The sequence below is a fragment of the Pseudophryne corroboree genome, chromosome 3 (genome assembly GCF_028390025.1).
Source record: "Pseudophryne corroboree isolate aPseCor3 chromosome 3, aPseCor3.hap2, whole genome shotgun sequence".
NCBI lineage: Eukaryota > Metazoa > Chordata > Amphibia > Anura > Myobatrachidae > Pseudophryne > Pseudophryne corroboree.
The window spans coordinates 712,718,207-712,730,890 of record NC_086446.1 but is presented as its reverse complement, the minus strand read 5'-3'; the positions used below and the strand labels follow the sequence as shown (position 1 = coordinate 712,730,890).

Here is a 12,684-nt window from a genome sequence, read left to right as displayed (position 1 = left end):
AGGACTTCTGTTCCTGGGAACTAGCTGTGTTGTGCAGCTTTTTCCCTCTGCCCTTACCTCTGGCAAGAAAGGACGCACCTCGTACTCTCTTGTTTCTTTGTGACCGAAAGGACTGCATTTGATAATGTGGTGCTTTCTTAGGCTGTGAGGGAATATAAGGCAAAAAATTTTATTTACCAGCTGTAGCTGTGGAGACCAGGTCCGAGAGACCTTCCCCAAACAATTCCTCACCCCTGTAAGGTAAAACCTCCATATGCCTCTTTGAGTCGGCATCACCTGTCCATTGCCGGGTCCATAGGACTCGTCTAGCAGAAATCGACATAGCGTTGATTCTAGAACCCAGTAGACCAATGTCTCTTTGAGCATCTCTCATATATAAGACAGCATCTTTTATATGTCCTAGGGTCAATAAGATGGTATCCTTATCCAGGGTTTCAATTTCCGCTGATAAAGGTATCTGTCCATGCTGCTACAGCGCTACACACCCAAGCCGACGCAATAGCCGGTCTGAGTAAGGTACCCGAATGTGTGTAAATGGACTTCAAGGTAACCTCCTGCTTGCGATCAGCAGGATCCCTGAGGGTAGCCGTATCTTGGGATGGCAGCGTTACCTTTTTGGATAAGTGTGTCAACGCTTTGTCGACCCTAGGGGAGGATTCCCACCGTATCCTGTCCGTTGGCGGGAAAGGATAAGTCATAAGAATCCTTTTTGGGAATCTGCAGTTTTTTGTCTGGAGATTCCCAAGCCTTTTCACATAACTCGTTCAGCTCATGTGAGGGAGGAAAGGTTACCTCAGGTTTCTTTCCCTTATACATGTGTACCCTCGTGTCAGGGACAGGGGGTTCCTCTGTGATATGCAAAACATCTTTTATTGCAATAATCATATATCGAATACATTTAGCCAATTTTGGCTGTAACTTTGCATCATCGTAGTCGACACTGGAGTCAGAATCCGTGTCGGTATCTGTGTCTACTATTTGGGATAGTGGGCGCTTTTGATACCACGAAGGTCCCTGCGACATAGGGACAGACATGGGTCGACTCCCTGGCTGTTCCCTAGCTTCCGCTTTGTCTAATCTTTTGTGCAATAAGTTTACATTAGCACTTAAAAAACATTCCACATATCCATCCAGTCAGGTGTCGGCGTTGTCGACGGAGACACCACATTCATTTGCTCCTCCTCCTCCCTAGGAAAGCCTACCTCAGACATGTCGACACACGCGTACAAACATACCACACACTCAGGGAATCCTCTTATCTGAAGACAGTTCCCCCACAAGGTCCCTTTGGAGAGACAGAGAGAGAGTATGCCAGCACACACCCAGCGCTATATGACCAAGGAAAAAACACACACAATATGTTTACCTAGATAGCGCTGTATGTATTTTGCGCCAAATATGTGCCCCCCCCCTTCTTTAAAACCCTCTTTCACCGTGGATAAGCAGGGGAGAGTCCGGGGAGCTTCCTCTCAGCGCTGTGCTGTGGAGAAAATGGCGCTGGTGAGAGCTGAGGAAGAAGCCCGCCCCTCGGCGGCGGGCTTCTGTCCCGCTCAAATATCTAAAAACCTGGCTGGGGCTCTTTATATATACAGTGCCCAGCTGTATATATATATACTTTTGCCAGAAAACGAGGTTTATTGCTCCCAAGGGCGCCCCCCTGCGCCCTTACAGTGACTGCCGTTTGTGTGTGCTGTGTGGGAGCAATGGCGCACAGCGTTACTGCTGTGCGTTACCTCAGTGAAGATCTGAAGTCTTCTGCCGCCTCTGAAGTCTTCTTTCTTCTCATACTCACCCGGCTTCTATCTTCCGGCTCTGCGAGGAGGACTGCGGCGCGGCTCATGGACGGACGGCGAGTGTGAGACCTGCGTACTGATCCCTCTGCAGCTAATGGTGTCCAGTAGCCTAAGAAACAGAGCCTAACATTAAAGTAGGTCTGTTTCTCTCCCCTCAGTCCCTCGATGCAGGGAGTCTGTTGCCAGCAGGCTCCCTGAAAATAAAAAACCTAACAAATATACTTTCTTTCAGGAAACTCAGGAGAGCTCCCTGTAATGCACCCAGTCTCCTCTGGGCACAGTAGTAAACTGAGGTCTAGAGGAGGGGCATAGAGGGAGGAGCCAGTGCACACCCATACCTAAAGTCTTTCTTAAAGTGCCCATGTCTCCTGCGGAGCCAGGCTATCCCCATGGTCCTTACGGAGTCCCCAGCATCCTCTAGGACGTTAGAGAAAAATATATCATACTATCTGTGCTGCAAGTCAAAGTCTTCTATCGTGTTATACTGCACTGCAAGCCAAAGTCGTCTATCTTATACTGATCAGTGTCGGACTGGGGCATGAATGGCCCACCGGGCAGTGCAGTGGTAGGGTCCCATCATGTTTAAGGGTGTGGCCAGTGGACCCCTTGATAAAAATAATAAGATTTTACTCACCGGTAAATCTATTTCTCGTAGTCCGTAGTGGATGCTGGGAACTCCGTAAGGACCATGGGGAATAGCGGCTCCGCAGGAGACTGGGCACAACTAAAAAAAAGCTTTTAGACTACCTGGTGTGCACTGGCTCCTCCCACTATGACCCTCCTCCAAGCCTCAGTTAGGATACTGTGCCCGGAAGAGCTGACACAATAAGGAAGGATTTTGAATCCCGGGTAAGACTCATACCAGCCACACCAATCACACCGTATAACTTGTGATACTATACCCAGTTAACAGTATGAAATATAACTGAGCCTCTCAACAGATGGCTCAACAATAACCCTTAGTTAGGCAATAACTACATACAAGTATTGCAGACAATCCGCACTTGGGATGGGCGCCCAGCATCCACTACGGACTACGAGAAATAGATTTACCGGTGAGTAAAATCTTATTTTCTCTGACGTCCTAGTGGATGCTGGGAACTCCGTAAGGACCATGGGGATTATACCAAAGCTCCCAAACGGGCGGGAGAGTGCGGATGACTCTGCAGCACCGAATGAGAGAACTCAAGGTCCTCCTCAGCCAGGGTATCAAATTTGTAGAATTTTGCAAACGTGTTTGCCCCTGACCAAGTTGCAGCTCGGCAAAGTTGTAAAGCCGAGACCCCTCGGGCAGCCGCCCAATATGAGCCCACTTTCCTCGTGGAATGGGCTTTTACTGATTTAGGATGCGGCAATCCAGCCGCAGAATGCTCCAGCTGAATTGTGCTACAAATTCAGCGAGCAATAGTCTGCTTAGAAGCAGGAGCACCTATTTTGTTGGGTGCCTACAGGATAAAAAGCGAGTCAATTTTCCTGACTCCAGCCGTCCTGGAAATATACATTTTTAAGGCCCTGACTACGTCTAACAACTTGGAATCTTCCAAGTCCCTAGTAGCCGCAGGCACTACAATAGGTTGGTTCAAGTGAAAAGCTGATACCACCTTAGGGAGAAACTGGGGACGAGTCCTCAATTCTGCCCTATCCATATGGAAAATCAGATAAGGGCTTTTACATGACAAAGCCGCCAATTCTGACACACGCCTGGCCGAAGCCAAGGCCAATAACATGACCACTTTCCACGTGAGATATTTCAAATCCACAGTTTTATGTGGCTCAAACCAATGTGATTTTAGGAAACTCAACACCACGTTGAGATCCCAAGGTGCCACAGGAGGCACAAAAGGGGGCTAAATATGTAGCACTCCCTTTACAAATGTCTGAACTCCAGGCAGTGAAGCCAGTTCTTTCTGGAAGAAAATCGACAGAGCCGAAATCTGGACCTTAATGGAACCCAAGTTTAGGCCCATAGTCACTCCTGACTGTAGGAAGTGCAGAAAACGACCCAGCTGAAATTCCTCTGTTGGGGCCTTCCTGGCCTCACACCATGCAAAATATTTTCGCCAAATACAGTGATAATGGTTTGCGGTTACTTCTTTCCTGGCTTTTATCAGCGTAGGAATGACTTCCTCCGGAATGCCCTTTTCCTTTAGGATCCGGAATTCAACCGCCATGCCGTCAAACGCAGCCGCGGTAAGTCTTGGAACAGACAGGGCCCCTGCTGTAGCAGATCCTGTCTGAGCGGTAGAGGCCATGGGTCCTCTGATATCATTTCTTGAAGTTCTGGGTACCAAGCTCTTCTTGGCCCATCCGGAACCACGAGTATCGTTCTTACTCCTCGTCTTCTTATTATTCTCAGTACCTTTGGTATGAGAGGCAGAGGAGGGAATACATAAACAGACTGGTACACCCACGGTGTCACTAGAGCGCCCACAGCTATCGCCTGAGGGTCCCTTGACCTGGCGCAATATCTAGTTTTTTGTTTAGGCGGGACGCCATCATGTCCACCTGTGGTCTTTCCCAACAGTTTACCAACAGTTGGAAGACTTCTGGATGAAGTCCCCACTCTCCCGGGTGTAGGTCGTGTCTGCTGAGGAAGTCTGCTTCCCAGTTGACCACTCCCGGAATGAACACTGCTGACAGTGCTAAGACGTGATTTTCCGCCCATCGGAGAATCCTTGTGGCTTCTGCCATCGCCATCCTGCTTCTTGTGCCGCCCTGACGGTTTACATGGGCGACTGCCGTGATGTTGTCTGATTGGATCAGTACCGGCTGGTTTTGAAGCAGAGGCCTTGCCAGACTTAGGGCATTGTAAATGGCCCTCAGTTCCAGAATATTTATGTGTAGGGATGACTCCTGACTTGACCAAAGTCCTTGGAAATTTCTTCCCTGTGTGACTGCCCCCAGCCTCGAAGGCTGGCATCCGTGGTTACCAGGACCCAGTCCTGTATGCCGAATCTGCGGCCCTCTTGAAGATGAGCACTCTGCAGCCACCACAGTAGAGATACCCTGGTCCTTGGAGACAGGGTTATCAGCCGATGCATCTGAAGATGCGATCCCGACCACTTGTCCAAGAGGTCCCACTGAAAGGTTCTTGCATGGAACCTGCCGAATGGAATTCTGCTTCGTAAGTAGCTATCATTTTTCCCAGGACTCGTGTGCAGTGATGCACCGATACCTGTTTTGGTTTCAGGAGGTCTCTGACTAGAGATGACAGCTCCTTGGCTTTCTCCTGCGGGAGAAATACTTTTTTCTGTTCTGTGTCCAGAACCATCCCCCGGAACAGTAGGCGTGTGGTAGGAACCAGCTGTGACTTTGGAATGTATAGAATCCATCCGTGCTGTTGTAGCACTTCCCGAGATAGTGCTACTCCGACCAACAACTGCTCCTTGGACCTCGCCTTTATAAGGAGATCGTCCAAGTACGGGATAATTAAAACTCCCTTTTTTCGAAGGAGTATCATCATTTCTGCCATTACCTTGGTAAAGACCCTCGGTGCCGTGGACAGTCCAAACGGCAGTGTTTGGAATTGGTAATGGGAATCCTGTACCACAAATCTGAGGTACTCCTGGTGAGGATGGTAAATGGGGACATGTAGGTAAGCATCCTTGATGTCCAGGGATACTATGTAATCCCCCTCCTCCAGGCTTGCAATAACCGCCCTGAGCGATTCCATCTTGAACTTGAATTTTTTTATGTATGTGTTCAAGGATTTCAAATTTAACATGGGTCTCACCGAACCATCCGGTTTCGGTACCACAAACAGTGTGGAATAGTAACCCCGTCCTTGTTGAAGTAGGGGCACCTAGACTATCACCTGCTGGGAATACAGCTTGTGAATTGCCTCTAGCACAGCCTCCCTGCCTGAGGGAGTGGTCGGCAAGGCAGATTTGAGGAAACGGCGGGGGGGAGACGCCTCGAATTCCAGCTTGTACCCCTGAGATACTACTTGAAGGATCCAGGGATCCACCTGTGAGCGAGCCCACTGATCGCTGAAATTTTTGAGACGGCCCCCCACCGTAACTGGCTACGCATGTGGAGCCCCCGCGTCATGCGGTGGACTCAGAGGAAGCGGGGGAAGAATTTTGATTCTGGGAACTGGCTGACTGGTGCAGCTTTTTCCCTCTTCCCTCGTCTCTGTGCAGAAAGGAAGCGCCTTTGACCCGCTTGCTTTTCTGAAGCCGAAAGGACTGTACCTGATAATACAGTGCTTTCTTAGGCTGTGAAGAAACCTGAAGTAAAAATTTTTCTTCCCAGCTGTTGCTGTGGATACGAGGTCCCAGAGACCATCCCCAAACAATTCCTCACCCTTATAAGGCTCTATGTGCCTTTTAAAGTCAGCATCACCTGTCCAGTGTCGGGTCTCTAATACCCTCCTGACAGAATGGACATTGCATTAATTCTGGATGCCAGCCGGCAAAATATCCCTCTGTGCATCCCTCATATATAAGACGACGTCTTTAATATGCTCTTATGTTCGCAAAATAGTATCCCTGTTTGACAGGGTCACAGACCAGGCTGCAGCAGCACTATCTGCAGGTCTCAGTCCTAGTACCTGAGTGTGTAAATACAGACTTCAGGATAGCCTCCTGCTTTTTATCAGCAGGTACCTTCAAAGTGGCCGTATCCTAAGACGGCAGTGCCACTTTTTTGACAAACGTGTGAGCGCCTTATCCACCCTAGGGGATATCTCCCAGCGTAACTTATCCTCCGGTGGGAAAGGGTACGCCATCAGTAACTTTTTAGAAATTACCAGTTTCTTATCAAGGGAACCCACGCTTTTTCACACTTCATTCACTCATTTGATGGGGGAACAAAACACTGCCTGCTTTTTCTCCCCATACATAAAACCCTTTTTTAGTGGTACTTGGGTTAATGTCAGAAATGTGTAACACATTTTTTATTGCCGGGATCATGTAACGGATGTTCCTAGTGGATTGTGTATATGTCTCAACCTCGTCGACACTGGAGTCAGACTCCGTGTCGACATCTGTGTCTGCCATCTGAGGGAGCGGGCGTTTTTGAGCCCCTGATGGCCTTTGAGACGCCTGGGCAGGCGCGGCTGAGAAGCCGGCTGTCCCACAGCTGTTACGTCATCCAGTCTTTTATGTAAGGAGTTGACACTGTCGGCTTATACCTTCCACCTATCCATCCACTCTGGTGTCGGCCCCACAGGGGGCGACATCACATTTATCGGCATCTGCTCTGCCACCACATAAGCCTCCTCATCAAACGTGTCGACACAGCCGTACCGACACACCGCACACACACAGGGAATGCTCTGACTGAGGACAGGACCCCACACAGCCCTTTGGGGAGACAGAGAGAGAGTATGCCAGCACACACCAGAGCGCTATATAATTTAGGGATTAACACTATATTGAGTGAATTTTTCCCAATAGCTGCTTGTATATACAATATTGCGCCTAAATTTAGTGCCCCCCCCTCTCTTTTTAACCCTTTGAGCCTGCAAACTACAGGGGAGAGCCTGGGGAGCTGTCTTCCAGCTGCACTGTGAAGAGAAAATGGCGCCAGTGTGCTGAGGGAGATAGCTCCGCCCCTTTTTCGCGGACTTTTCTCCCGCTTTTTTATGGATTCTGGCAGGGGTATTTATCACATATATAGCCTCTGGGGCTATATATTGCGATATATTTGCCAGCCAAGGTGTTTTTATTGCTGCTCAGGGCGCCCCCCCCCAGCGCCCTGCACCCTCAGTGACCGGAGTGTGAAGTGTGTATGAGGAGCAATGGCGCACAGCTGCAGTGCTGTGCGCTACCTTGGTGAAGACTGATGTCTTCTGCCGCCGATTTTCCGGACCTCTTCTTGCTTCTGGCTCTGTAAGGGGGACGGCGGCGCGGCTCCGGGAACGAACACCAAGGCCAGTTCCATGCGGTCGATCCCTCTGGAGCTAATGGTGTCCAGTAGCCTAAGAAGCCCAAGCTAGCTGCAAGCAGGTAGGTTCGCTTCTTCTCCCCTTAGTCCCTCGATGCAGTGAGCCTGTTGCCAGCAGGTCTCACTGTAAAATAAAAAACCTAAAATAAACTTTCTTTCTAGGAGCTCAGGAGAGCCCCTAGTGTGCATCCAGCTCGGCCGGGCACAGAAATCTAACTGAGGCTTGGAGGAGGGTCATAGTGGGAGGAGTCAGTGCACACCAGGTAGTCTAAAAGCTTTTTTTTAGTTGTGCCCAGTCTCCTGCGGAGCCGCTATTCCCCATGGTCCTTACGGAGTTCCCAGCATCCACTAGGACGTCAGAGAAATAATACTACTAGTGTATGCATGATAATGTACCAGATTTATAACAGCAATGCACTGTAGAAAATATACCATAGTCCTGTGCAGTATAAGATAACATATGTATAATATATTATTCAAGTAGACAGTCTGGAACCTGATCTTTCAAAGAAGGGGTGGGCCTCCAGGCAGGGGAGCCCATCGGGGGTTTCCCCCTACAGCCCTGTAGGCCAGTCCAACCCTGCCTGTGATCCAAGCCTGATGTCTTATTATCCTGCGCTGCAAGCAAAGTCTGCTATTCTGTTATATTGTGTGATCATTATCCTGATTTTGTTTTTGAACCTTGCATTCAGAGAATTTCCTCTTTAAACACTGGTCTCTGTCTTCCCCACAAGTGCGTAATAAATCAGCTATTTGCTTTACACTGCTGGTGCATTACTACTTCTGAAATACACAATTACTAGGGTAATCCGAAATGGCTTATGACACATTGGGGTAATTTTACTAAAGCTTCTAAAACAGAGAATTCGTGATGTTGCCAATAGCAACCAGTCAGGTGCTATCATTTCTCTATTGCCTTTAGAAAATGATAGACAGCATCTGATAGGGTTGCTATGGGCAACATCACAAATTCCCTGTTTTAGAAGCGTTAGTAAACTTACCCCCGTGAGTCCTAACATGAAGTCGATTTCAAAATCAGATTCGATGTGGGTTGATTTTTGACCAGTGTGTTTTTTTTTGGCTGTTCACTTGAAATTTTAACATAAAATCACCTATAAAAAAAAAAAAGAGTACCAAACCGAATGGAATAAAAATCGACAAACACTTCCTTATGTATTCCTATTGGCCCTAACATACCACATGCACTGTAAGCATAATAAAACTTATCATAAAAATGCTGGGACACACCCAAGCACATTGAAAGGGTGTTTTGTGGAGTGAGAAGAATTTGTCAGGAGAGAGGGGAATGAAGAGGGATAAAAATGAGTGCTGCGAGTCTTCTCTATTTCTGCATTGTGTTGTCATATTTTTGGTGTAGTCTCATTTATTATTTTTGTCAGTGTTACTGTGTGCGTGTGTCTGTGGAGTTTGTGTGAGCAAACTCGAATGAAAATCAACCTTTAATAAATATATCCCTATATCTTTAGATTGAGTCTAGGGGCAGCTGGGTGTTTAAATGCACTAAGTGTTTGAATCACAAAGTGTATAAACAGAACAGTTAATCAAACAGGTAAACAAACATTGACCAACATCTGAGAATAGGTAATTTCAACTTTAGAATTGGCATTTCCTTATGTTCTGGCCCTAATTATCTTGACTTTTGATCATAAAAGATCATGTACCACAAATTACTATTTCTCTTAACACTCCATGACATAATTTCTAAGGCTATAACATCGTTCACACTTCATGCATCTAACCCTTCTTTGCTTATTTCTGCCTCAATAATCCACCCCACTTATAAACCCTCATGTTATCTTTAAACATTGACTTTACATATTCAACCTGGTGCCATAAAAAGATTTCATGCACCACCTATAACTATTTTTTATCTTTCTCTTGTTTTTATTAGCTGGTGACATCACAAAATCCTGGCTCCACCCACATACAGCTGATTCACCACACTATATAAATCCAGCTAACCTCATAACATCATGTGTCTCCCATCACCCTCCAAATCACTAAAATATGCTTTACGGAATGCTTGCTCTGTTTGTAACAAGTTTACATCAATCTATGACATCTTTATCTCAAACAACCTCAACATTCTGGTAATAACAGAAGCATGACTCACATAATTGGAACTGCCTTCATTGCAGCACTTTAACACTGCGATCTCCACTTCAGACACAACTCCAGGCCTGGAAACGGTAAAGTTGGGGGGGTTGGAATGCTACTTTCAGTTTTTCACATTAAAAGTTCTACCACAGGTTCCACCACTCACATTTACCGATTCATTTATTGTTTGAAGTACTACAGGTTGAGTATCCCATATCCAAATATTCCGAAATACGGAATATTCCGAAACACGGACTTTGAGAGTGAGATACTGTATCAGAATTTTCCAACTAAACCAATGTACAACTCTTCACTTATCTCAAAACATCTCCCAACCCGGCCTCTCCAAACATCACAAGATCTGCGTCTCTCAACCACGCGCATTACCTGCTCCCATTCACGGTTACAGGACTATTTTTAAGGTTGCACCCACTCTGTGGAATGCCCTTCCATGCACAATACAAATTTTCCTCTAGTTTCCAAGCCTTCAAGTGTTCCCTGTAAACTCATCTAGACAAGCTTATCAAATTCGACAACCACGTAACCTTCATAAGTTTTCCTACCCAATTACAACCTCTCTATACAGTCCACTCATACCTTTACATATTTTCTTTCTTTACTCACACATCCTGCTGACTCTAGGCCAACATTGCTGTGTGGTAGGATCACACAGCCCACCAAGAACCTTTGCAATCTGGCAGAACCATTATGCACTATTATAGCACTTATCCTTGTGTTCCAATGCTTATTTCCCTTTAAATTGTAAGCTTGAGAGCAGGGCCCTCTTACCTCTATCTCTGCCTGTTATTACCCAATTTTGTCTTATTACTATTTGTACTTAATTGTAAAGTGCAAAGGAATATGCTTGCGCTATATAAGAACTGTTATATAATTGATAATAATAATATTATACTACTACTACTGTCTGGGACTTCTAATTGCAATAACATTTTATTGAAATTAGAAGTTGAGAGTGCTCCCAGACACGAGTCAACTTAATTTCTCCCAGTAGTAGTCTATACTTCTGACTCAGGGAAGCACCACCGTCCACCAACCCACATACAACTGGGGTATTACCCAGAGAGGTGGCCCCAATAAATGACACAGGTAATTGGTTAAGCAAATAAACACCACAATTTAAATTTTCTCTCTGTACCTCCTTCCTGGCTCACCATATCCGGACTGGAGGTAAGGGAGGAAACTACTGCGGAGCCATATCTCCTTTTCCCATATTTTCTCAATAATAATAATAATAATAATTTTCATAAAGTGAGGCACAGTGCACTTGTAGGGATCACTAATTAAGTTAGCACTAATCAATGTAAATACTCTAATTAACATATAGCATGTTGCTAGGTAGAGCAAGATCCTCACCATCGATATCCTTTGTACTTCAACCGAAGACTGACGGCATTGTATTTTCGAAACAATCTCTTTATATGCTTCTGGGGAAAATAACCATATGTTACTATGCAGAGAAATTGAGAAATAAAGAGCCAAAGAACAGGGATAAATACATATTCCCTGTTTGCATGTTATCCTCTGTATCTTGGAAATATGAACAAGGTATAACAGAGTCTAAGGAGACTGAATTTCACTTTATGGTTTTAGATTTTTTTATTTCCTCAATGGGGATATTGTATTGTAGCTGGTTTTATTGGAGGTCCCAATTCTTTCACATCTATTCTTATGGAACAGTTATTGAATATATACTACTATATACTGTATGGGGGCATGCACAGATCTTTTGTAATGGGAAGGGAAGGGAAAGGAGTTTCAACTAGATACTTTTATTTTATTGCAGGTTTGGAAAAGCACATAAATAGTTTTATTGGTATGGGGCCATTCTTTTATGGTTTATTGCACTATGGGGGTCATTCCGAATTGATCGCTCGCTAGCAATTCTTTGCAGCGCTGCAATCAGGTCAAAACTCTGCAAAACTGCTCATGCGTATGCACCGCAATGCGCAGGCGCATCGTACGGGTACAAAGCAGATCGTTGCTGGGCGATGGACTTAACGAAGAATCCATTTGCACAGCCGATCGCAAGAAGATTGACAGGAAGAAGGCATTTATGGGTGTCAACTGACTGTTGTAAGGGAGTGGTTGGAAAAACGCAGGCATGTCCAAACGTTTGCAGGGCGGGTGTCTGACGTCAATTCTGGACAAGAACAAGCTGAAGTGATCGCAGCGGCTTAGTAAGTTCTGAGCTACTCAGAAACTGCACAAAACTTTTTTGTATCGCTCCGCTGCACAACCATTCGCACACTTGCAAAGCAAAAATACACTCCCCCATAGGCAGCAACTAACTAATTGCAGCGCTGCAATAAAGTTGCTAGTGAGCGAACAACTCGGAATGACCCCTATATTGGATGAGTTTTCTTCACTATGAGACAAATTTGTTTTTACCAGTTTTTATTGAAAGTTTCACGCTTTACTGTATGTACTCTGAAAGCACATCACAAATAAACAGTTAGAGATAAGAAAAATAAATCATAGAATCATTTTAACAAATTTTGATTCAAAGTTTGGACTCCTCAAAGTAGCCACCTTTTGCAGATACAGTAAAATCACGGAACACATCGGTGGCATTCTTTCTACAATAAAAATCAAATAGTGTTCAGGAAGCTCTTCCTTTCCCACTATGTGTGGCACTTGTAGGTTGCTTTGCTTTCACCCTTCTGTCCAGTTCACCCCAAACCAGCTAGATGGGGATTAAGTCTGGAAACTGTGCTTACCGTCCTATGTTTTGAAGACTACTGCGCTGCCAAATGCTGTGGTTACCCTTTTTGTTCAGGGTGTCATACACTGAGGAACCATTCTTTTACCTACTCGACAGTGTACAAATACCCTGTGTGATGAACCAAAGATTTCAATTTTGTTT

The 12,684-nt window shown here is 45.7% G+C and overlaps 1 protein-coding gene across 2 annotated transcripts in view; it reads right to left on the bottom strand.

Annotated features, from left to right (window-relative positions):
- Window positions 1-12,684, bottom strand: part of LOC135056675 (uncharacterized) — a 163,603-nt gene that overhangs the window by 59,475 nt on the left and 91,444 nt on the right. Inside the window, exon 4 of one of the 2 annotated variants that reach the window (XM_063962127.1) lies at window positions 11,175-11,242. In XM_063962127.1, the coding sequence (XP_063818197.1) occupies window positions 11,175-11,242 (68 nt within the window). Of the gene's footprint in view, window positions 1-11,174; window positions 11,246-12,684 lie in introns of both variants that reach the window. The other variant, XM_063962126.1, reaches the window with a different exon arrangement.